The sequence below is a fragment of the Symsagittifera roscoffensis genome, chromosome 3, assembly GCF_963678635.1.
Source record: "Symsagittifera roscoffensis chromosome 3, txSymRosc1.1, whole genome shotgun sequence".
Lineage (NCBI taxonomy): Eukaryota > Metazoa > Xenacoelomorpha > Acoela > Convolutidae > Symsagittifera > Symsagittifera roscoffensis.
The window spans coordinates 73,241,930-73,269,015 of NC_087064.1; the positions used below are offsets into that span (position 1 = coordinate 73,241,930).

General features: G+C 37.9%; 3 protein-coding genes across 3 annotated transcripts in view; all 3 read right to left on the reverse strand.

Annotated features, from left to right (window-relative positions):
• LOC134842784 (disks large homolog 4-like) overlaps positions 1 to 27,086 on the reverse strand; it is a 574,432-nt gene that overhangs the window by 402,857 nt on the left and 144,489 nt on the right. The gene's annotated exons all lie outside the window — the stretch shown is intronic.
• LOC134842811 (uncharacterized) lies at positions 937 to 17,313 on the reverse strand. Its single transcript, XM_063859296.1, has 5 exons — positions 16,611 to 17,313; positions 16,492 to 16,534; positions 15,242 to 15,434; positions 3,392 to 3,552; positions 937 to 2,389 (listed from the first exon to the last, which is right to left on the reverse strand). Exons 1-5 carry the CDS (start codon positions 17,309 to 17,311, stop codon positions 1,550 to 1,552), a joined length of 1,938 nt encoding a protein of 645 aa, XP_063715366.1. The 5' UTR covers positions 17,312 to 17,313; the 3' UTR covers positions 937 to 1,549.
• Positions 18,864 to 26,195, reverse strand: LOC134842812 (transmembrane protein 104-like). Its single transcript, XM_063859297.1, has 7 exons — positions 26,136 to 26,195; positions 25,789 to 26,037; positions 25,523 to 25,715; positions 25,271 to 25,305; positions 25,068 to 25,201; positions 21,025 to 21,354; positions 18,864 to 19,581 (listed from the first exon to the last, which is right to left on the reverse strand). The coding sequence occupies exons 1-7, from the start codon at positions 26,163 to 26,165 to the stop codon at positions 18,966 to 18,968; spliced, it is 1,587 nt and encodes a 528-aa protein (XP_063715367.1). The 5' UTR covers positions 26,166 to 26,195; the 3' UTR covers positions 18,864 to 18,965.

The following is a 27,086-nucleotide window of genomic DNA, read 5'->3' on the forward strand; positions in this document are numbered from 1 at the left end:
AGCCAAAAACTCATATTTGAGAGGCGTAGTTTCCGAGAAAGCGAAAAAAAATCAAAAATAGCTGGCAAACAATCCCTCACTTCGAAGGTTGTAGACAGATGAGTAAAAAAAGACTCAAGGGCAGTATGTAGGCGCACAGGGAAGTAAGCAGTCTTTCACTTGATAGCCCTTTTTTTGAAAAGCAGCAGAAATGTCTGAGAAAAACTAAAACTTTACAAATTTTTTTTAAATTCTCGAAAACGAAAAGCATGAAATTTCAACAAACAGATTGGTGAACATACAAACAACTTGAACAGTGTAGAGGGGAGTGTTAAAATTGTGTTAATCTCGAAACGGCCCAAAATTAGGTCATGAAACCGATGAAAAATAGGCCGAAATAATATAATTTGGGCCGAGGAATTTTTTTGGCGAAACAAAAAAAACAAAGGAAATACGAAGTCACCGTAAGTAAAATTACAAACTATAGGCGTAACTCAAACACTAAAAACAGCATAAAAAAATGTGCGCAGAAAAAAATAATTTCAAGATATGACAACTAGGCCGACAACAGATAAGCAGACAAATAATTGACCGAAAATTTTATTTGAAACAGAAAAAAAACAGGTCATGGTCAGATTCGAACCCAGGACTTTTGCGTCTCAGGCACATTAGTTACCTCTAGGCTAAGTGGGCCGGAAACGCTTAGAAACTTGAATACATTATGAAACAAGGTAGAGATGAGTACAGACGTCCAGATGATTCTGTGGACAAAAATGTTTACGGAAAAAAGTCGAACAATACCCTTAATACACTACGTTTTTTGATTTAATTGATTTAGGCAGAAAAAAAATAACTCCTAGACTCCAAATTCTTTTTTAGAGCCTGAAAACTGCACAAATGCGTTTTCTCGCAAGCGTCCAGTAATTTTGGAGATAAATATACCAAAAAAAAAACAAGTCACTCATGAAATTTTCAATTATAAATAGATTTCAAATTGAAAATGCATCTAATAAACAAGATTACGAGAACAACGCATAAGACTGCACAAGTATTAAAGCTAGCTGGAAACACTAGATTCTCGGTCACCGAGAAAAAGGTAACTAATTAACAAACTAGCGATGTCAATTTTTCAAAGGTCAATTAAGCACTAATAATATTACATAAGAGAGATGACTAAGACAATTAACTTACAATAAGGAAGAGAGAGTCTAACCTAGATTTGACAAAGACATCATATAGAGGACATAAATACGATATTGAGGTCTAAATAATCGACAGAGACCTTAAATAAAAAATACTTTAAATAGGCTGTCACTGAAACCTTACTTCGGCCGTGTTGAGAAGCTCTGGGTCATTTAAGGTTGCTATCTACTGCAAGTAGAGGCCACAAAAAATACAAAACAAATCTTAGCATCAAAACAAAGCACAGAAAAAAGGCCTGAAATTAAAACAAACCAGGTGATGTTCAAAACATCGAAGGCACATCAATGAAGCACGGAAAAGATTAACACCTCAAGAAGTTAAACTTAAGTTTTTAATTTACTGTAACAAACGAGAGCTCAGCTACTGGCTAATACTGCACACTATAACATCCTGTATTCAGATTTTCAAACAGACTATCATTATAGTTCAAAATTTCACCGCCGTCTAGGTTGCTAAAGTTTCCACTGATTGAATTTGAGTTGTAAGGCGAGACAAAATCACCTGACCCGGACCCTAAGCGACTGATGATTTGGTGGGTCGAAGGCGTGACGAAAGTTGTCGGATCTACCGACGGACTCCCGTAGGGTGTGCAACCTGTAGCTATCGGGAGACCAGCGACAGAGTCCAGGAAAGGCGACGATCCTTCCTGGCGATTCACAACAAGCTGTGAGTTGCTGTGGGATCCGTTCTGATTTGCATACATGTTGCCATAAGTGAAGTTAATAATAGGTCCTTCACTGAAGTAACTTGCTGATCCCATAACATTTGACCTTGGTGTTAAGTCATTGAAGGGACTCATACTTGTATTTATTGAGCTTTGCTGTTGTGTCGGTGACCAAAAATGAGCCGGAAGACTTATATTGCTTTCAATACGATGAACAGCTGGAGCTACGCTAGAATACATCGACACGTTTGGAAAGTTCAGTTTGGCAGCACCGTTTTTGGAATTATTCTGTCTTGACTTCAGCACGTTAGGTGGAACAGCGCCGTAGTTGGAATCGAATGCGTGATAATCGTGCTGTTGGCTGGACATCATCGCTGGATGTGACGCTAGGTTAAGTGGATGCGTGTAAGACGGAGGAAGATTGCGTTGTTGGACTACGGGAGGTTCCCGGGCGATGTTCGAGTGGTATGGCGGCGGATGATTGACATTCGACACATACATTCCGTTGATTGATACTGGATTTTCAGGCAGAGTAACAGCTTCCTAAAACATAAATTGCGGACTATAGATATAACAAATATGCGGACTATATGCACGGCAACGGCAAACTATCTTGAATACTAGTAAATATATATACTATTTTTATCACCCTTCTCGTTCGGTCCAATGTCAGGAAAAACTAGAATTAAAGAGTAATTAGTTAGTACGGATCTGTTGATTTGAAAAAAAAAAACATATTCAACTGACAGTTGGAAAAAAATGATGAACGCAATGAAACTGAAACAAAAACTGACTTGTTTTTTCCCCAAAAATCTTCAATTTTTGAATTTCGAAGAAAAAATAGATGGCCTTAAAGCTCTTTGAATTTGTAGAACAATGTATGATGGACACTTTTTTGTTAAAGTTAACCCAATTTGAGAAAACTGGATCAATAGGCAAAACTTTTATTTCACTGGGATATCTGATAATTAATTTGCATTTTCGAAATTAGAAATCTATCACGTTTTTCGTGACCTTTAACACTTTTGCCGTTCGATAGTGGAGTTTGCCTTCCTTTTAACAATAGAAATGCATTGAACTTAAGACTTTTAAGAACAAAAAAAATCAGCAAGACCTATATAAAAGTACTCACTACGTTCATTACTCTTAAAAAGAACTTCAAACAATCTGATAAGCTAAAGCAGATTCTCAAAAGTTTTCAAGCCGGATAAACTTAGAAGCCACAATACCCTGCTTTCCCAGCAAGCATTTCATTTTATTGTATTTGGAATTTAATTTTTTTCTGCACGCGCTCTCCCACTCTAAACTACGTCGGTCTATCAAACCGAATCGTTCGGCCAAAAATTGGTGTCATAAAGTCTGAAGACAGGAGGCTGGTGGGGTGCGCAACCGCCTTTATCACTCTCTCCATCCCCCGATCAACAAAAAGACACCGTACACCCCATAATAGAATATTTTCATTTTTCTAACTGAATCAAGGAAACCAACGACTGACTTACTTCCTGCTTAGAATTTAGATATTTAAGATCTCAAGTGAGCACTAACCCAGTGTTCGTTGTCCAGCTGTATACATGGCTCCCTAAGAAGAGACTCCTTGATGTACATTCTGACATACGGGGTGAATTGGGACATGCCATACTGTGCCTTGAAAGAGTCCACTACTCCTCCGAAGCCATGACAGCCGCTCTCTATCACGTCCAGTCTGTCTGAAACACAACACAATTTGAAAACATAGTCAACCGACAGTTGGAAAAAGAGTCATGAACGCAAAAAAAAACAAGTTTTTTGATAACTTTCGAATTTAAAAAAAAATAGATGCCCTTGAAGCGCTTTGAATTTCAATATTAACTTATGAGTGACACTTTTTTGATAAAAAATAACTCAATTGGAGAAAACTGGATCAATAAACAATTTTTAATTCCGCTGGTAAAACTGAAAATTAAATTCCAGTTTCGAAACTTGAAGTCGATCATGTTTTTCGTGAAATTTACACTTTCACTGTTTGACATTGGAGTTTGCCTTCCTTTCGACAAGGGAAACGAGTGAACTTAAAAAAACTCACCAAGACCTCTATAAGAGTATTCATTACGTTCATGACTCTTAAAACATCAAATTCCTTGAATATATTTATACCTTTATAATGAAATTGTTGACACCATTATGTAAAACATTGCAGTTAGATATTTCCAAAAATTGAAAATCAATGATGATTGAGAGTTTCCGTTTTGAATTGAATGTAAGCAGTTATGGGGAGCGAGGGAGACTCAATATTTATCTACAACTATTATGGATGTTTGTTCAGACCTCTGAAAATTACTATTTTTTGTCTAGGCGAAATCAAGTTCCCATAAACACGCGTCATAAACACGGTTCACGTGATTGTTTTATATCAAAGCCCTCTTAAGCATGCTTTTAGCGATATTTGGAACCTTCCAAAAAAAGATTTTCTCAAGGTTGAGAAAAAAAGGCTCGCATTATTTTCTTTCAGATGAATTTAGAGTAAAGATTCATATTGATTCGTCTCGAGCAAGTGAAAATTGTTTAAAAAATTTGTAAGCTACTGTGACATCATCCCTTCATGATGTCATTCATTCTAATTAACCATCTGAACCGAATAGATTACATAATTCACCTTGATGTTAAAATAGAGCTGCATAATATATTTATTTAACTATGTAAACATTGATGGTAATTAATACCAATCATTGGAGATTTATACCGAGCTACGAATCAATTGAATAGAGATCAACTTAATAAACTATTCCAATCATGCCCTTACTTGCGCCGATCGACTTGCGAAATATCAGAAGCTAGGAATCGGAACCAGCATCCTTTAAAGCAAGATAGGTCGTTACCGCTCGAGACATATCTAAATAATGAATCCAATCTAAATACAATTGATAGCCAGTAGTGCTAAATAACATTACCAATTGAACAGCTCGCATAACAGTAGACGACAGTATACCCGTATTATCCATCCGCCAGATACGGAATATTATATGGTGACTTTCGCGGGAATTTCAACTTCTGGATTCAAAACAGTCATCGGCGATTCCAAACATCATAATTTGAGCAGAAAGTGACAACACTACTTTGCTGAAGCAGAAAAAAAAAAACATCTTGATCAGCACAGCAATGCTCAGATGTTGGCAGCAGAGCAAAACCCAGTGAACAACTGACAGACAGGGAGAAAAAAGAAGACAACCACAACTTTTCAACATCTCCTGAGCTGACAACTTTTTCCAATCTACAAGCAGACATGTGGATTGTGACCTACAGCTTCTCTACTTCTGTCAGATGGTATGTCAAGTGAGCTACTGAAGAGGCAGAAAAGGAAGTAGATGAAAGGTTTCCAACGTCAAAACAGTTAGTTAAAAACAAACTCAAAACTCACTTGCAGTAAATTGATATTGTAACTAATAAGTTCCCCAACCAAAAAAAGCGAAGTAACGGAAATATTAGCAAACCCTGATGGAAAGAATAACCAAAATCAGAAAAGCAATAGATGCATAAAGGTTCAATAATCCAAAATAAGGAAAGTCTAGCAAAATTTTCTTGTGCCCCCCTTAAATCGACTAAGTGCTGTGCTCAATCATTAACTGTATCACAAATCTGATAATCATTCAACTGTAATAAGATGGCACACGCGCAAATTTCGGTCGCACCATACGGTGGAACGGACAAAGAAGACTTCCAGCAATTCGAGCAATTGTTCCGAGGATACATCGGAGTTGCGGGAATCGCTCCTGGTCAGCAAGCGAACTTCTTGCAACTACACCTACGAGAAGCGGCACTACGATTCTACCAAACGCTGCCAGCAGCAATTCGAGCGAACGTAGAGAATAGTCTTGGCGCCCTAAGGGATCATTTCTGCAATCCCCAGCTTCAAGAAATCCATGTACTGAAATTAGAACAGCTACGTTACGATCCTAAAATCGATTCACCCGAGAACTTCTTGGTGAACTTGACAAATAAAGCGCAACGAGCGTACCCAACCCCAGATTTGCCAGCTGTCGACCCAATCGATGTTGCATTAAACGGAGCACCATTAGTAGCAGACACAGCGCGATTTCACCGAGAAACTGCACAACGACAAGAAAGAATAGATGCAGTAAATGACAATCGCAATGAACAAATTAAACGATTGTTCATAAAAGGAATGCCAAACTGGCTGCGATCAAAATTGATGGAGCAACCACAAGCAACTACTGTCCAAGAATTGTGTAATTTGACGAAGAAGCAGATCATGATCCGAGAAGTTTGCCGAAACGAAGACTACCCAGAAGACGGATTTAATGAAGTAAACGACAGAGTCTCAGAAAATTTGATCAGTGCTCTCACAAAATTGTCCACAAATCAGGAACAAATTGAGAAGCAGATCAACGAAATGAGATCACAAATAACTGAGCAGTCAAAGAAACAATTGAATCCGCCTTCTCATCAAAACAAGAACAACGCAAACCAAAACAGTCAGTGCAGTGGTAACCAAAACCAAAATAATTGGCCTGGACAGCAGCAAAGTGGCAGGAAAGGAAAAAACAGATCTAACTGGCAAAATCATTTTGGATTTAACAATAATCAGACTAATTTCCAAAATATGGGACCAATTGCACCTCAGCAATATCCACCATGGTATCAATACCAACAGTACCCAAATATGCAGCAAAATCAGTCGATGGTGCAGATTCAACCAGCACAGGTACAGCAAAACGCGAACTACCTGCAACCACAACAACATCAATTCAATGGAACTCAGACAGCGCAAGCTGACATTCAACTTCCATCTGGATCTTTCGAACCAATGGTTCGAGCATCAGCCAAATTCTGTGACATTTGTGGTAAATTCAACCATACGGCAAGCCAATGCTGGTGGAGACAAAAACCACAAGGACACGGTCAATCATTTCCGTTTCAGAATCAGCCAAAAAACTAATCAAGCCACCGAGTCAGTCCCCCAAATCATTTCAATCATCTAAATCATCAAAACCGTCAATTCCACCTGATGAGATAATCAACCTTTACGCAGTAATTCCTGCGGAAGGAACAGTTTTGACGTACACAAAATTACGATTCTCATCGGGATTACAAAGAAGAGCCCTGGTTGATACAGGAGCCTGCGCAAATGTCATCTCAAAACAGACATTTGACGACTTAAAAGATGAAAAATCTTTATACCGCCCTCTTAAAATAAGTGAATCAAAACTTAAGAGAGTAAGAATGGCAGGAGGACAACTCGTGCCAATTGAAACAGAAGTAACACTGGAATTTAAATTGGCAGACATGACATTTGTAGAATCTTTTCTCGTTCTACATGCAGCCAACTCAATAATTCTAGGAAACCCTTTCTACAAAAAACACCACATTCATATCTGTGCCAAGTATAATTTACTTCATTTCCCAGATTTGACTCTGCAAATCAACGAAATAAAACCTCCAAACGAGCCTAGAAGAATTAATCGAGTGAAAAAATTCCCGTTAATTCTAACAAAACGTCAAACAATAGCTCCGCATCAAACCATTCTGGTGGAATGTCATTTAAAGGACGCATGCCGGGACATGGCAAAAACAACCGGAATCGTAATGCCATCGAAAGAATTTGAAGAAAATTGCGAAATTGCATTCACTTCCTCAATTAGTGAAGTTCTGACAAATAACCTGCTATACATCACAGCCTTTAACATCACTGATCATCATGTTACATTGCCTTTCAAAACCGAAATTGGAAAATTTTCAATTCTGACTCTAACTGAAGCAGAAAATCTAATACCAATTGATGCAGAAATGCTTGCTTTTGCAAAAATGAATAATCCAGACGATATTGAAATGGGCATTAACGAGCTAATTCAGCAACATTGTGATAATCAGCAGTCTCAACAGCAACGTCAACCTGAGTATGAAAAATTTTGGTTTCCTACTCCTGAAACATGTCAAAACCCTGTATTACTTCCACAAATCCAACGTGACATTTACGACCAAATTCTTCATTTTCAAGGTCTTGAAAAAATTGAACCAAAAATGAACTTTCAAGATCGATTGACATTTATCAAGAATTTTAAGTGGGAGAACTCGGTATTGACACATGACCAAAGGTCAAAAGTAGAAGATTTGCTTGTTGAATTTTCGGACATCTTCGCCAAACATAGATTTGATGTTGGTTACAATTCCGACCTCAAAATCAAACTGAAACCGGAACACACACGACCTTTGTACACACAAGGCCCACCTACGCCGATACATTTGCGACAAGAATTGACAGTGGAACTTGCCCTAATGCACTATTATGGACTTATAACAACATTGTCACATTCAAAATATAGCAGTCCATTGTTTGCACATCGAAAACCATCTGGTAAATTGCGGATGTTGATTGACCTCAGAAGAATAAATCATTCACTGAAGAATGACTATATCAACAGCAACTTTCCGATCTCAAACATGACAGATGCATCAAACCACTTCGCAGGAAAGAGCTTGTTTACCAAACTTGATTGTTCGCAAGCATACCACTGTGTGCAAATGGCAGATGACCTTTCAGTCCAACTTTTGGCATTTAATTTCGGTTCACGAACTTATGCATACAAATGCCTAGCTCAAGGTCTAAGCAAATCAGTCACGGGCTTTAGTTCATTCATACGGCACTATCTTGACCCATGCTTAGCAGCCGACTTATGTACACAGTTCATGGATGACATAGGAAGTGCAGTGAATAATTTTGATGAACTAATACCGACCCTCTCAAAAATTTTCGAATGTGTAAGGAAATCGGGATTAAAATTATCACCGAACAAATGTGAAATAGGAACACAACGAATGAAATTCCTTGGTAATATAATTACACCAGCAGGAATATCACCTGAACAAGAGAAAATTTCGACGTTCCTTAAGAAAATTAAAATGCCGCAAACTGTAAAACAAGTTAAAAGACTAATCGGATTTGTTCAATTCTTCCGGAATTATATGCCAAGCTTAGGTGAAAAACTGATACCTTTCTATCGCCTACTCAGAAAAGATATAGCATTTCAAACAAATGAAGAGCATCAGAAAAGTCTCGAAGTGCTAAAACATGATCTAATTCAGGCAACGGACATAACGCTCCGCTTACCAAAACCAGGATTACAATATGTAATACTATGTGATGCAAGCTATCATGGAACAGGTTTCGTGCTAATGGTTGAAGACTATGTGAAAACTGACAACAAAGGTGAAATGAAAACGTATGCACCAGTGTCATTTGGTTCAAGACTCTTCAACACAGCACAACTGAAGTTCTCCATCTACTATAAAGAGTTCTTAGCACTATATTTTGCCCTCGATCATTTTTATCATTTCATCTGGGGATCATCAAAACCAGTGATAATACTGACTGACAATCGAAGCTTAACACAATTTTTCCAAGCGAAGACTATTCCACCCTCGGTTTGGAATTTCTTGGACCGCGTCATGTCATTCAACATCATTATCGCTCATATACCTGGAAAAGCAAACTATGCAGCAGATTTTTTGTCACGAATGCAAACTGACCCATCAGCTTCATTGTCACTGAAATTGACGGACAAAATACCAGTGCGTGAGATACAAATCGACACGACAGCGAAACTACCGGATGCATCTCTCAACCTGATCCACTCAATGGATGATGCATTTCCTGAAAAGAAGAAGATCGACGACAACCTCAGAGCACAACTGCTTGAACTCGGACTGTATGAAAACGTCATGAGAGAGCTAAGCTCACAGGAAGCTAGTGCAACCATTCAACCACAAAACTTTGTCCGAATAACGAGACCAATCATCGCAGCAGTACAACACCCTGATCCTGCTGATGTTTTCAGTGACCTGAATATGAGTCACGAAGTACTCGACTTGAAAAATGAACAAGACAAAGATAATGATATAGTAGAAGTTAAGGATTGGAAACGAAACGAACAAGTTCCCAATCTGACATACGAAAATAGCCGCAAGAAAAAATATGCTAAACAATTCAATAGACTGATAATCGACGACGAAGTACTGTATCGAAACTTCTACGATGACACGGGACACGTAAAACATAAGCAATACTGCCTACCAAAACATCTTTGGAACGAGGTCGTGTACCGACTACACAACTCGCGAACCGGTGGACATCTGGGAATGACAAGGACCACAGAAGAGTTCAGAAAACGATTCTACCTTCCAGGATTCACCGAATTTTTAACTAACACAATCAAAAATTGCTTAACATGCTTGCAACTCAAAAGAGCATCTGCAAAATATCAAATTCCGCCATTGCAACCAATCTCGTCATTGCAATGTTTTCCTGGAGACATGATGCAAATCGATATCGTTGGACCACTGAAGTCACCAGTGTACAAATTTGTATTAACTGGAATCGATGTCTTCTCGAAATACTTGTTTGCAGCACCATTGACAAACGCTAGCGCTGATACAGTAGCAAGGGAACTCACGAAAATATTTTTCATGCACAGCTACATACCGAAAAAGATCATAGCAGATCTCGGAACGACATTCACGTCAGAACTAATGCATGAATTGACAACTCTATTAGAAGTTCAAATCAACCACGCAACGCTGAAACATCCACAATCAATTGGTCTTGTCGAGCGATCTCATGGACCTCTAAAAAGGATCTTGAAGCTGAATACTAATGAACAATGGTCAGACTGGCACAAATATGTCCCATTGGCAACATTCATTCACAATACGTCGTACTCTTCATCAATTGGATGCTGCCCTAGCTCCATTTTTCATGGAAGAGAACCAACAAAACCACTTGATCTTCGCTTTTCGACGAAAGCAATGGAATCAGTAACAGCAGAATCAGACTTCGTTACGGCAATGCAAGACGCGATGCTAGAAAAGTTCAAAGAAACAAAAAAGAACTTGATTTCTTCGTACCACAAGTATCGAGGATATTACGATCAAAAGGCACTTGCGCAGCCTCTCACAGTCGAATCATTTTGTTTACTACTAAATCCTCTGCTGACTACACAGTCAGACTTTGGAAGCAAATCAATGCAAGTCTGGATACCCCTGTACAGAGTTGAGAAAGTGTTAACAAATTCGAACTATATAATTCGGAAAGTTGGAACTAACTACACCCAATGTGTGCACCGAATTCGTCTCAGACCAGTTGATCCACAGCATCAACCAGAAGATCTCAATCCAATAGATCCAACGAAGTTTCAAACGGATCCTTCACTCGGAAAATACCGAAGCGAACCAGGACTTTTCGACGAAAACTTGCCGAAACTCTTAGATGAGATCCAACCTGATAATCCTGACGAAACCGATCAACCAGCCGCACCAGCTAGAATCAGACTATCAGTGCCCTTTGGAGCGCCAGCAGTTGCAGCAGCACCTGCACCGATGCCAATTCCAGCAGCACCAATAGTGGTACCATTACCGGTCCCAGTACCAGTAATACCACCACCGCCGGATCCACCCCCAATCCCAGGAGCAGTACATGTGCATGAATTACCACTCGCTGAACTACCAGCAGCGCCACCAATGGATATCATTGATGAACAGGTCACTGACAGATTAACCAGCAACAACTCTGATCCTGAGGGATACAACCTCGACGAATTGTTTCGCGAACCACAGCCAGTTGTCAGACGAAAAGCAGCAGCTGAAGCTAGAGACCGAATTCACGCCCAAATTCGGTTTAGTAATGATGTTCGATATCACCCAATACCCAGCCGCCCAAAACAACCGCGAAAGTATGGACTCCGAACCGTTGACGGACACGAAGTGGCCCCAGTTACATTCATTCCACGATCAACGCAAAAGGACAATAAAGCAAACATACGAAAGAAAGCGGAGGCGGCGAATGAAGACTTTCCTTCACGGGATTCGAAAAGGAACATTATTATGGACAGCGTTAAACGAGCGAAACAATTCACTAAACAAAAAGATGGACCTGGAAGCAGCAAAGACTCGGTAAATGCAATATATGAACCAAATATCTTTGTGGGATCAGGTGATGTCCTACAGTTCCCTGGCTCTATAGCTCACTGCGTCTCAAGTGACTTTCAAATGGCAAAAGGAGTAGCACAGCAGATCATCAGCGCCTACCCATGCATCAAACCAACCCTAAAAAGCATTGAAACACCGATAGTTGGATCATCAGTTTCAGTTTCTTTGCCTTGGGAAAACAAGTCAATTTTCAATTTAGTCACAAAACCACAATTTTTTGACAAGCCAACATACTACGATTTGTCAAGAAGCCTCAACTGCATGAAGCAGCAGCTACTGCAGAAGGGAATAAACGCTATAGCCATGCCGAAAATCGGATGTGGACTCGACAAATTGAAAGAAAGCAGAGTTTTCAGCCTAATTTGCGACATTTTCGAAAAAACGAACATCAAAATCTTTATTTATGTGTGACGAAAAATCACGATATCAGCTAGTAACGTTCATGCATGCATTCTTAACAATGTAAGCTCCAAAACCACCCAATCGATACAATTGAAGTCACGAAAAAACCAAAATAAAACAGAAAAAGTATAAAATTTCGAGAAAACTCTCATTTCCTCAAGTTGAGCTTTTCTGAAAAACTGACACCCAAGTCGAAATATAAGTAATGCAACCGCTTTGAACCCGTGGAATACCTTCAAGGCCCAACTAGGACTCGTGCAGGAAGTGGGTCCACTAGCAGATCACAACTTCATGAAGATCTCGAAAAATCCACCTGTTGCCAACGTTTAAACATCACGAATAAAAAGTTTCTGCTCCCCCCAAAAATTTTAGCTAACGAAGAACCAATTTTTTTGGGCTCAGTGATCATTAGACGACCAATGAGGAACAGGCAGGAAGTCGGCTCACTAGGAGAAGTCAACTTCGCGAGATCTCGAAAAATCCACCTGTTGCCCATGTTTAAGCATTACGAATAAAAAGTTTCTGCTCCCCCCAAAAATTTTAGCTAACGAAGAACCAATTTTTTTGGGCTCAGTGATCATTAGACGACCAATGAGGAACAGGCAGGAAGTCGGCTCACTAGGAGAAGTCAACTTCGCGAGATCTCGAAAAATCCACCTGTTGCCCATGTTTAAGCATTACGAATAAAAAGTTTCTGCTCCCCCCAAAAATTTTAGCTAACGAAGAACCAATTTTTTTGGGCTCAGTGATCATTAGACGACCAATGAGGAACAGGCAGGAAGTCGGCTCACTAGGAGAAGTCAACTTCGCGAGATCTCGAAAAATCCACCTGTTGCCCATGTTTAAGCATTACGAATAAAAAGTTTCTGCTCCCCCCAAAAATTTTAGCTAACGAAGAACCAATTTTTTTGGGCTCAGTGATCATTAGACGACCAATGAGGAACAGGCAGGAAGTCGGCTCACTAGGAGAAGTCAACTTCGCGAGATCTCGAAAAATCCACCTGTTGCCAACGTTTAAACATTACGAATAAAAAGATTCTGCTCCCCCCAAAAATATTAGCTAGAGAAGAAAGAAATTTTTTGGGCTCAGTAATCATTAGACCACCAATAAGGAACAGGCAGGAAGTCGATCCACTAGCAGATCAAAATTTGGAGAAATACATCAATTTACACTATTCCCATGTATTATGATAGGCAAAACAAGAAAAAATATAAAATTCGAGGGATATCTTCGCAGAAATTCAGAAAGAAAGCGTTCAAATGAGCCAACAAACATCCAATGTGCTTGTTAGGCAACCCTAAAAGGTTGTCAGTGATACTGAAGAACAACACGCGAATCTTGAATGCCAAGAAGATATCAAAAAAAGATAAACGAAATTAATGGAAAAAAAAAAAAAAAAAAAGTAATTTATCAACTACTCTAACTGACGCCAAATTTTGCTCAGGCGAACCAGCAAATTGTCTGAATAGCCTATAGGAGTAAAGTGCAGCTACAGTAGAAGAAAAGAACTGAAAAAAAAACAAAAAGCCAGACACTACACACAATACGATGATCGCGATCAATGCAAAAACATCGTAGAAATGTGTAATTTTGACTTTTTCAAAGAAAAAAGTCGATCACCTTCATTCAGGGAGTAAGGCCAATAAAGGCACAAAACGCCCATACGATGAAGACCAGAAGACTTCTGAAAAATAGACAACGAACAGTAAATGAAATATCAACCTTTTAGCAAGTAATATAAAGTACTAATTGCTAAGCTAGTTGAAAATTTTCAAAAGAAATCGTGAAGAAATCAACAAAACATATCACTGTTAAGTTGTTGATAATCAATTCACAATCTATGAGGCAACGATTGGAACCACACCGCCTCATATCAAAAAGACTTCAGCATCAAACGAGCACAAAAAGAATGAAAGGCAACAACGAACGAAGACAGCGATATCAAAAATTAAAACGAAACGACGACCAAAACTATTCAGCTACTCCACACGACAGTTCTTGCCGTGGAAATTTAGTTACAGTTGACAACTGAATACATCATGATATCATTAATTTATCCTTATCATCTATCACTTTAACTCCCATACCCCGACTCAAGGTGGCTTGCTTAAAAATTATCTCCCATTTAAGTTTAAAATAATTTATCTTCTCTCGTTTTATAAATTGAATTAATAAACTGTGCTTCTAATATTATGAGTTTATTAAATTATTGCGATATAACTTTTGATAGACCCATACCATATTGATACTTGTACATATTCTTAATCAAAGCAGTCTTAAATTATTATGTGAATTATTGTAAATGTATCTGATGAAACACTTCAACCACCCGGGAAGACTTCTTCTTGTGAGGTTGTGTGACATCATCCCTTCATGATGTCATTCATTCTAATTAACCATCTGAACCGAATAGATTACATAATTCACCTTGATGTTAAAATAGAGCTGCATAATATATTTATTTAACTATGTAAACATTGATGGTAATTAATACCAATCATTGGAGATTTATACCGAGCTACGAATCAATTGAATAGAGATCAACTTAATAAACTATTCCAATCATGCCCTTACTTGCGCCGATCGACTTGCGAAATATCAGAAGCTAGGAATCGGAACCAGCATCCTTTAAAGCAAGATAGGTCGTTACCGCTCGAGACATATCTAAATAATGAATCCAATCTAAATACAATTGATAGCCAGTAGTGCTAAATAACATTACCAATTGAACAGCTCGCATAACAGTAGACGACAGTATACCCGTATTATCCATCCGCCAGATACGGAATATTATAGCTACCTTTAGTCAGGCTACCTTTTAGTTCTTCCCCGAACACGCACAAAAACGACATCTTCAGCAAAATCAAAATATCTATTTTATTTTGGAAAAAATAGTAGTCGTCAGAGCGGCGGGCTATTAATGTTTTAGCAGAAAATTTAGACTAGTGCGTCCTTTCCAACTATGCCAAAAGCGTGCACAATTTAACACCCAAAATTTCTTTTATAAACTATATTACCTGGATACCGCATGCTGTCCAGAATCTGCTGGTGGTCTTTAGCTCTGATTCTGGCCAACTCCTCGTCCACCTTGTGTATCTTTTCTGGGTTCATGGCCCACAGACATCCCTTCTTGCTGCTGGGAGCCTCTGGGTTGTATCTGGCCACCTTCTCGAAGCCCTTGCTCAGAGACAGATTATGCCGAATGGAATTCTGAAGTCAAATCACAAGGATAATTCGAATTATAATAAATAAGTGAATTATAAATAAGTTGTTTTTCCTGACATGCGCGATTTCCTTTCTTGGCGCAACAAAATTATACAGAGGCGAAGCTGATCTGCACAAAATGGCCGAATCGAAAAAAATGACAAAACGCCAAAAAATCAACACCCGAAGCTCCAAATGTTTGTTTTAAACTGAAACTCATTTTGATGAAAACCTGTGGCAGAACAAAACAGCCAGTATTGAACTAGCTTGAAAAAATTCGAATCGCCCTAGACATAGCGCTACAATGTAGTTAGTAGAAAAAGATGGAATTTAAAAAAATTTCTTAAAAATAAAACTAGAAAAAGTTGGAAAAATTACACCTACAAAAACTTCATGTTTGTATAAGATGAAGTTCACAAACAGCTCGTAAAAAATTGAAACCATTCACCGAGCGGCAACAAAGGCGACAAATTTTGGGTCGAAAGCTGTTGAGCCGAAAACAAAACTGTCATAAAAAACTTCAGGAAGTTTTTAAAGTTTTTACGACCCATCCATTACTGAAGCACATAATCCTATACGAATATAGTTTGCCCTCAAAATTGCGCAATATAAATTGACTAAGCCGAAATAACAAACTGTTTAAATATCAGGAAAAAAAAACAAAAAAAAATGAAAAAAAATTACGCATTTAAAAAAACGGAAAATGAGCCGACAGAAAATAGGACGAAAACCACGAACCCGAAAAAAAGAGAATTTTTTTGAAGAATTAATTACAGCCTGAAACAATCTTAAGCTAATTACTACTTAAATAATAGTAGCTTTATTTTATTTGAATTTCAAGAAATTGAGCATGTCAGTGATATTTTCCATTCCTATTGAAAATCACCACTCTGTGAACAAAAATGTTTACGGGAAAAGAAGTCTAGCACCCAATTGCAATACCCTTGCTTATCGCAAGGGTAACAAAAAATCGATTACAGAAAAGCAAACTTTTTCGAAATGTAAAAATTTCTGTATCAGCGACAGCGAATATAAAATATCTTCATCTACACAATTAAATTACCTTCCATACATCCGTTGCCGTTTCGTAGAAAGGGTAATGTCGTCTGAAACAAAGTTAACCGTATTAGCTCATCTAAATCAAACCGTTAAACTTGCTCTTAAGAATTAAAATCTACATACCTTACGAAGCTGTAGATATCAGTTACAGGTAAATACCCGTTTTTACTGTTTTTAAGTGCCAACACAATCAGATAGCTATACGAATAAGGCGGCTTCTGATGACCTTTGGTGACCTTAGATTCCTCTTGGTCTTTCGAGCATTCCAAAGTACTCTTTCTATTCTCATTTTCTTTATCGCAGATATCGTTCACACAACCAAAGTTATTTTGTATCTCGAGTTTAACTTCATTCGGATTGACAAATTTGGCCCGTTTCGGAGTCTCAGCTGGCGAATTCAGACTGTTTTCATTACAAGGTGGCGAAATTGAGTCACTGAAATTAGACGAAATTGGCTTGAAATAGTTAGAAGAGTTCAAAAAAGAGTCACTTTTGAACCCGTTCTGAAATAACTTCTGATCGCCAAACTCCGGAGGAAGACTCAGCTCTGCGTTTCTTTGTAAATTTGACCTTTTTCTTGAATTGCCGACAAAATCAGATACTTTCGGCCCATGTATCCGCTTGCTTTCGTCGATATGGTTTTGATATTGAGACTGTAATGGCATAGGCTGAACATTTTCGTTGGACAAGGCTGTTGTGTAAGGCGGTGGCAGCAAGTTAGGGGTTCGTGCGTTGATAGTGATGATGTTCTGTACTTTGATGTTACCTATATTCTGAGACGGTATTTCATGGTTGAAATTAAGCCAATTATTATTACTATGCATTACAGCCTGAAAACGAAACTATTTATCAGTATACAGTGACTGTTTCATCAAGCCAAGTCAAAGCAGCCTTTTCACGAGCCCATTCTGGAACATTGGCGATTCAGAGTACCTTGTCTGACCAACTCAGAAGCAATCATAAGGCAAAAAAAGGTAGAAAAATACTTTATCAGACTCCGTTCAACATTTTGACGCAAGAAGAACATGAAAATGGCCAAAATCAAAACACTTTATTTGCTCGTCAAATGAAACATTATGAGCCCACTAAGCCGATATAGAAAAGCCCGAAACCTATTGAGCCCAGAAAAATGAAAATAAAAACGGCGGAAAAAAATTTCAAAAAAATTTATGACTAATAAAAGTCCCCCTCAACCTCAAAACACAGATACGCACACAAAAAAACTTTGTTTGGCTCATCAAAAGATACAATATGAGGCCAATAGGCTTAAATAACATAGGCTGAAACCTATCAAGTCAAAAAAAAAGAAAAAAAAAACAACTTGAACTATAATTCTATAGGAATTTTAGCATTTTATGCAATCCAGAGATGAGCATTAAAAATGTGTTTCCGTTGAAATAATTCAAAACTAGGTCACTAAGTCGATAAAAATAGGTCGAAATCATATCGGCAGAAAAAAGTTTTAATCATATCGGCAGAAAAAAGTGGTCTAATTTAGAGCGAAAAAAGCGAGCGAGCAGGCTTATAATAGGATGTTTATAGAGGAAGGATAAGCCGTGAAACTTTTAATGAAAACTGAAAATTTGTTTTTCGACGTTTTTTAGTACCGAATTTCAAAAAACTTAGGAAAAAATAAGAACAATTTTTTTTAAGATTTTTTTTTCAGTCATTTTTCGACAGAAATTGTTTTCCATCTTGCCTATTTTACTGGGTGTCGAATATGCCTTAGTTTTAGGCTTTCGTTTAGATTTTTTTAACACACCACACACACACACACACAAAATCACACGAATTAAAAAAAATTTTCGTAGTTTTTTTTCAGGAATATTGGTCTGAATATTTTCGATTTCTAGATTAAATTAGACGAAATTTGCTGAGAGGCTGACTTAATAATAATTTAGTTCGGTCGGATTTTCTTGGTTCTTTTGTTTGAAATACACCGAGTACTGTCGGTTTGGATTCCTTGTTAGGCGTTACTCTAAATTCGAATTTCCCTAATCCTAACTACACCTTCAGTTGATAACAGGATGAGGTCTAGTTATGGAAAGGAAGAACCTAGTGCTCGCAATTGTTAACTTCTATTCAAAAAATTAGGCGCATTTCGGGAATTTTTTTCAGAATATATACATTTCTCTCTGCTACAAATCAAATTTTCGAAAACAGATTTATGGTTGCAATTTTGAATTAATCTAAGTATAAGTCAATTAGTGAAGCTCTGCTTCAAATCCGAGATATAAAATCAAATAACATTTAAGTCAGAAACTATTTCCTTCTTCACAGACGGAAAATCTAATCCAATTTTGGGTTCTTCTATAGTAAAATAACGAAAAATATTATAGACCATAGAATCAAGTAATGAAACTTTCTTTTCGGGGATTTCAGAATATATCAGTCATCAGGAAATAGTTTTGCGATATGTGTGAACGAGGTAGAAAACTATTGAATAATTAACTGTGAGCTAATATTAAAACAACATTTCTAATAGAAAAACCCTACTATGGTCATTATAAGACATATAGCTGTCCATGCGAAAACCATGTAGACAAACCATACAGATTGGAAATAGGATTTTACGTATTTTGGCACTTGAAACGAGCTATTTCCCTCCTGTAATTGCTGCACTTTCTGCCTCGCGAAGTAGACAATTAGAGCTGGGAAGAAAAACTCAATAAACCCACCCGATAGACCACCTGTCACTTTCATCAATGATGTCACATCATCAGTGATCATGGCCACTATCAGCGGAACCACTAGACAGGCTGAAGGAAACACTATCCTGTCAATCAAGAAGGGAAAAGCTGGTCTTCCTAGCAGCTGTCGGAAGAGTGCTTTGAGGTTGTTGCGTAAGACTACTGCAATTATTGGGAAGCTTGTACACAACACCAGGGCTGGAAACAAACCGATGAAGTACTTGCATCCGTTTGGGATGTTGATCGACACAAAATTTTCACTGTAGAGATCTTCTAGGTCTTTGAAAGCGAATACAGCGACAACAGAGTTGATGAGATAGAAGAAAAGCGCTAGAGTGTAGTCTACTAAAAGCATTTCCTTCGCGTATCTTTTCTCTTTCAGAGGCATGATCAGAGTCGGTACACTAAAACAAAATCCCTCGTCAAAAATAACTGTACTATTTATGCAATAACTCACACTAGTAGCAGAAAAAATTCGCAATAATTCAATATTAACCGAGGCAAAGCAGAGCTTCCCACCACTTGCGATGGAAAAGCGAATGAATACTATTAATAGCAGATGAACCGACAAATGAGAATATATAAAAACTGAAAAAAAAAAAAACGAAATCTTAGAACCGAATTAACAGCACCTTTAGAAAAATTACAAACAAGCGAAGCAAAGCTTCCGAATAAATGCGATACAACACATACATAGCATTACAACCTAACCAACAACAATATGTATAAAGCCGTAGAATTTTTTTTTTTGAAAAAAAAAACATCGAAAAATTGATCTATCAAAAAATTTTCAACATTTGTCTCGATTTTCTCTTGAATAAAAGGTCTTTTCAGGAAAATATGCAAAGAAGTCAGACAAATGAAAGTCAAATAAGCATCGAAAGAAAGCTTACAATAAGCATCGAAAGAAAGCCACAATTTTTGAAAAGACATGCGGTGCAACGAAAAATGTTTCTTTTTAATATTCAAAAAGATATAAGTGATGTAATGAAAGCCTAAAAAAAACTGATGTAACGACCCATCCGAACTGAAACACATGAAAGCATAAAAATATTTTTTGTCCTCAAAACTACCCAATATAAGTCGTCAAAGCTGATATCATAAGCCCAAAGAGTTTAATCGGAAAACCAAATAAAACAAAACTATTCAAAATCACATTTGGTAAATTTATAAATTACAGAAATATTAGTTATAGTTAAAACTGTTCTAATCAACTAAAACCCATGCTTTATAAAGTCTGCCGATAAAAAACCGTACCAGATAATAAAAGTGACATTTATCACAACGAAAAATGCGCCGAGACGAAAACTAGGACTACACCACGAGTCCAAAACAATTCATAATTTTTTTTTCAAAATTGCATGAATTTATTGTCTGAAACGGACTCCACATAGTTACAACCTGAAAGATAGTCGTTTTAATAAAATTTCAAAAAAATGAGAATGTCAGCTATTGAGGGTAAAATTGACCATTCCTACTAAATTTGACCATTCTGTGAACAAAGTTTTTTATGGAAAAAAAGTCTAGTACCCGATAGCAATACCCTTGCTTATCGCAAAGATAATCATCTCCATACGTATAAAACTAATTGTTGAAATCGATAAATTTTTACTGATATTCAGAATTCAGTTGGGTCTCTAAAAAAAGCAATTGTTGAACGACAAAGGCGATAGCTACTTGCTAAGAATCAGTTTTCAGCTTTCATATTACCATTACAATTCTAATTTTCAATATACCGCAAGTTCCAGTGATCTCGATCACAACACAATGTAGTTGCTGATTTCTATAACTATCATTTCAACTTTTTCCAAAATAACCCCGACTTTGAAATCAACTTGAATAATCACCTGTGGTGACACATGAACGAATAAATGAGTACTCCAAAGAGCCCAAACAAGCCGTCGAATTTGACTGCAGTTGGGGGCTGGGCAACTCCTTCTCCCTTCGCGATCTGCATAATAGCCAAAATGACCATCATTAGGAACGAGGTCCACCGGATAAGTCCAGTGCATATCTGGAGCACCATCGTCTTCGAGACTTCGAAAAAGGCGAAGATACCGAATGTAGAAATGAACACAGCCAAGATGCATCGGTAGACGTTTATGCGTGTGATGCTTGCCGAGTCAGGCCAACATGGGTCGCTGTTACTCATAGTGTCGTAACCCGACAGGTTAGAACTAAAAACACATCGTTTAAGATGTGCGATAAATTCAAAACACGAATATTTGATATGATTTAGGAGAGTTTAAATGAAATTAAACCCAACAACATTCGACTATCAACTCTTGCAAATACGGCAGTTTTTCAACTTTTATTAGCTGTTATGATTGCTGTTTGTTTCATATACTCAATGAATAGTTCAAAGTATTCGATGGAAAAAACGCTGCTGTAATAAAAATTTTAGTAGGTTAGCTAACAATCATCTGGAAATATAGTAGCGGATGGCTAAAATTATAAAAATTTTCAAGCATGCATGGCTTCAAGCTTTTTCTGATACTCATTAGCACAATGGGGTCCAAAGTGATAAAAAGACGCGAAGCGGAGCTTCGCGGCACTTGCGATACAGAAAAAAGAACGGCAGCTAGCTTTAAAAAATAGTACAACAGCCACTGATTCGGGAAATTTGAAAATGAAAAAAATATATATCTAGTTTTTTATTTGTCTCGAAGTTGGTTGAGTTTGAAGAAAGATTTTGAGAAATACAATAGCCAATGTGAAATAAATATTTTGAAGCAACATTCATCAAAGGGAAACTGAGCAGACAGCACTTGGGAAGACGAAAAATGATCCGAAAAAAAAGTTGCTGTAAAACCTCTTGAACATTTAAACTCCCGTTTTTAACACCTCTTCAAAAGCAAACGAAAAAAATATCTATTTTGGCCCTTCAAATGACAAATTATGAGGCAAATAAACAGATATATTATCAGCCGAATCCATTTAAGCCGAAGAAAACAAAAATGAAAAAAAAAAACGCTAATCAGCGGAAAAAAAACAGTGTTTTGAAAGCACAAATAATCGAATAAAACGGCTATTTAAACCGCAGAAAAGCTCAAAAGATCTGTTTTTGGGCATTCCATTACAACACAAATGCCAAGTGATTCAACTGATTTTGCACAGCAAATTACATCTTGCCCCTCCCAGTAACAAACTCCGCAACTAGTTCCCGACCAACTTCCCCTTCTTTCACTATACTTCCCCAGTAAATAAAGCCTCCTTGATTTCAAACACTAACACAGTTCAACAATCAGTGACAAACCCACTGAGTAACCAAAAGATCCACTTTCACCGTTAACTAAGGCTCTGAATTTTCTCAGTTTAACTGTAATCGCATCTCTGGGAAAGCACGTGAAACAGTAGCCTCAATGTGCGAGTACCATTTGCAAATTGCGGTTTTTCAAGAAATTCAACTTTATCTGAAACAATGCATTCTCTCGTTAGGGCGACGAAAAGGAATTAATGGAAGACGGAACTCTGGAGGCGCAAAGTATAATGTAAAGGCCAACAATCGGAATCTCCGTATCGTGAATTTTTATATCCCTTACAAAAAAGCAGTCCTAAAAACTATAAAGCAACCATTCAAAGCTCCTCTCAGAAGAGAAGAGTATTGCACTAGACAATGCAAACGCTCATTCTCCATTTTGGTGCTCTAATATACCAAAGGACAGACGCCAGCTAATCTAGGATCCAGCAGTATTCAATTTCAGTTCAACCCCACTAAATGATCACCACCAAACTTGACTGCCTTATGATAGAAGCTAATCAGCATCATCACCTCGCAGATCACTCGCATCTCCGTCAATTTTAGTTCTCTTGCTTGGCAAACACTTTTTAAACTGAGCTCAGATCACCTAGCAATTTGAATGAATTTTCTTATTGCTGAGAATATCTCTTTTGCGCCTCATACAACTTCCATGAATACTTAAGCGAACAGAAAAGTTTCTTAAGATAAAAATGAAGCAACTATTGCAGAAAAACCCAATTAGGTTGATGTAAATGCCGCCGAGGAGACTTTCCCGGATAACATTCTCTCTGCAACCCGTCACTACATTCCTGCAAGTCGCCATCGTTTCTCTGTGCGTGCACCAAATAAAACAAGAAACGAAAACAAGAAAGGGACAACATCAGATTAACACAACCGTCAGATCCACTTTTCGATGAAGTAAACAGGGAAATCGTGTTGAACACGACAAATGCAAAAGCAAAGAAATGGCAGAACTACTCCAGACTTTCAGTCATTACACACATGGCAAGGCCTGGAAAATGATTATATCATTAAATGGCTCTAAGTCTCTGGTGGGAACCCATCCAATCAATTTAAATGACAAAGATTTTTCAGGCGAAAGGCATTGCAAATGCTGTTGATGTACACTACACTTAACTAAGACACAGAAAAGCAATAAAGCTCAAAGAGTTACCAAACGAAAAGTTCTCAAGATCAACTCAGCCTGCTCTGTTTTATGCCACTTGAAGTGGAAAACTGTATAAAACTGATGAAACCGTCAACAGGTTTACGATCAGATGGTCTATGCACGGTTCATCTAAAGAAAGACATTGGACCGGTGGCTATCAATTTTAACCGCTCTGTATCTTTTAGCATCATACCTTAAATATGGAAAACTTCAATGGTGGCACCCCTCCTTAAACGAAACAAAGACCTCAAATCGTCAGAATCTTACCACCTGGTCTCAATTTTAAGCCCAGTTGTTAAAACTTAAGAATCTTTAGTTCACCCAAACCGAAGTAAGTACCTGCTAAAGCCGACTACCAACATGGCACACAACCACAACGGCACAATCAGTCCTCGAATTTTTGGCCACGCTTGACTTATCTGAAGCTCTCGATATGGTCTGTCATCAAACTCTTTTGGATCTTTTTCATGAACACAGCATACCAGGAAGCTTAACCAGATGGTTATAAAATGATTTGCGTAGTCATTTTAGGGATACTCTGTCCACATCTAAAATTGTTCACACAAGTCAGCGACAAGACTCAGTCCTATCACCTACTGTGTTTTTTTGACGTTCAAGATACGCAATTATTGCCACCGGAAGTTGAATTACAATTCGACGCAAACGACTATCACAACTTCGTTCAGTCGAGCAACTTACAAGAAAGCTTCCTCCATTTTATCGAACTACACCAGTTTACACCAAACGTTTAAACTAGATCTCTTGTTGCTTCCTCGTCAAAAAGCTCCACAAGCCTTTTCTCCTTCAATAAAGTTCAATACTGGAGATTTATGCTCCCGGAACAGAAAAAATTTTCCGAGACAGCAAATGCATCTTTTCCCATTTTAAACGAATTTTTCACGACGTTTTTCCGCCTTTCAAAATTACAAATCGACACTAAAATAGTTGGGCAGGCGATAAGAACCTTCCCCTTAAGTACCACCACTCAACAGCCCCGATATCTCCTCTTCTATAAATCCCTACATCGAAACTCGCAATCCCTGCCTCTTCTATAAACACCTAACTCGAAAGTCGAATTTCTAGGACTCGGTTTGAGCATGCCGGGCACGTCCCCCTGGTGGCTAAGAAAACCATTCAACTGATTTTGCTTAACTAGTTGTTAACCCGAAAAATTTCTATATCCGATTTGATAACGCTTGTGAATCGCATGCGTAATGATGTTAAAGCCCTAACGGTCGTGATTAGGATTCTTAGAAAAATTCAAATTGTCTCAAGTGTCGAGTTGATCTACCTAGTTTACTTATACTAAAACTTTAACTGTAGTTACAATTATTCGTACAACCATGATTAGTTAAGTTGAAGATGACCTCAATGTCAGTCATTTTTGAACAAAGTTGTTTACGGGAAAAACGTCAGGTTAACCGGCAATACCCTTGCTTATTGAACGGGTGAACCTACACTTGTGTTCAAAAAGTGTTTACCAAATGACATCTCTGACAGACTTGGGGACTGCAGCAGCATAAATGGCCAAGTCACCGTAGAGGTAAATAGAAATGCAGATATAGAAGAAGATTGTCCACAGTTGACTACCGGCGAATAGCTTACAAAGCTCTCCCTTAAAAAATAACTTGTGCTGAATACTGCTATTGAAACGGATTCATGTTGCGAGACAAGGACCACTTACCATTTCAAATTTTTGTTTGATTTCGAAAGCACTTTCTAAAACATTGGACATGGACATATTAAAAAGGAATCTAATGATTAGGTTAAACGATGAGTAAAACACTGGTTGCAGTCAAATATCGTAATTTAGAATTGATAATCCAAAAATATATATTTCACTATTCTTATTTCGGAATCTCCATGTTAATATGTCAAAAAGAAAACATATATTGGTTGCATTTGACATGTACAATTGTTAGAGAATAGAACTTACCTATTTGGCTGGACAGTTCACTCATTTTGTCTTCATCTGAAACGAGTATGTTTTCTCGTCGCAGATAGGAGCCCGACACGGACATACTATCGATGCCAGTTGATGGCGAATGATAATCATCAGGGTCCTCATTTGGTAACAACGGAACATCTTCATTTTCTAACCTGCGACGCCCGCGTACAGTTGAATAATCCTGATGAAAAAAAAATGAAAAAAATCGGACAAAGAAACACAAGTATTTGCTAAGCTTTAGCAGTCTTACTAACCGTGTCAGAACCAGCCTCGTTGAACAGCAATAATTGATCACCAGTATTACGAGGGACCGTTTTAGCTCTAGAAACCACAGCATTTGCAACCGCGAGTGATTCTGTCATAAAAGTCACCGACACGTAGCTAATGAAATAGATGACGCATATCACAATTATGCCGAGGAGATAACCAGCACTTCCAAACGCATTTGGCATAGAGAGACTTCCGGTTCCGACTACTAGATTAAAGACGAACACCGCGCCTACCTAAGAAGCAAAATAATTATCATAACGAGTCAAAACATTATGAACGAAGTCAAAAATACTCGAGATTTGGCAGGTTGGAGATTGAAAGAAACACTTACAGGATAACTAAATTGCGAGCTGGCCGCCATTAGCCCTGCAGTCAATTTTAGAGACACATGTTGTCTGGAAACAAAATGAACATTAGATCATCATTTCCAAACAGGTACTCGGGCTCATGCAGATTGAAAACACAAGGCTTGAGAGAAACTTATTACATAGCACAAACGGTAACGTGTCACGTATCCGAAAGACAGAGAAAAAGATTCGTTCCCGGATAGCCGAGAAAAAAATTGTTCGCCGAAATCTTTTGATGCTCCGCGATAGCCGTAAAAAAACACGATTCCATCAAAGCCGAAAAGAAAGCAAACATAGTATCAAATTCTCGTAAAGATAACAAGCCACTACAACCCCCACCCCCAAGTAGAAGAAGAAGAAGAACTAATTCCCTTAAATAAAAAATTAAGGCAAAATTAAAAACAAAAATATCAAGTCAAGATCGACAGTTTGAGCAGGTGCACTTCGAAAACAATGAACACGAGTTCAGTTGATCAAAAGTTGACACAGTTCTCTCTAAAAGAAGTTCCTTGACTCTTCTCTTGAAAGACTCGAGGGGAGCGAAGATGTCTACACCAAGACGGATCAACTCGTTGACCGAATTCTAAACGCGAGGAAAGAAGAACTTCTTAGTCTGCAACTTCTTTGCTGTTTGAATTGTGCGGGCGATAGTGGATTCCCGGCTGGTGGTCACAAAAAAAAAGAAATATGCAGAAAACGGTAATTCTGCAAGACCATGTAACATTTTGTAGAACAGTAACACGTCGTTCAAAATAAGACGGTAACAGATAGGCAGAGTTTTCGTGAGAAATAACTGGTCTTTATAGGGTATTGAACCAATAACCCATTTCAGACACTTTCGATTGAAACTTTCAAGTTTTCGGATATATCATAATGAAGGAAACCAAACAGTGGATGCATAAAAAATGATACTCTTTATAAACATGGTCTTGGTG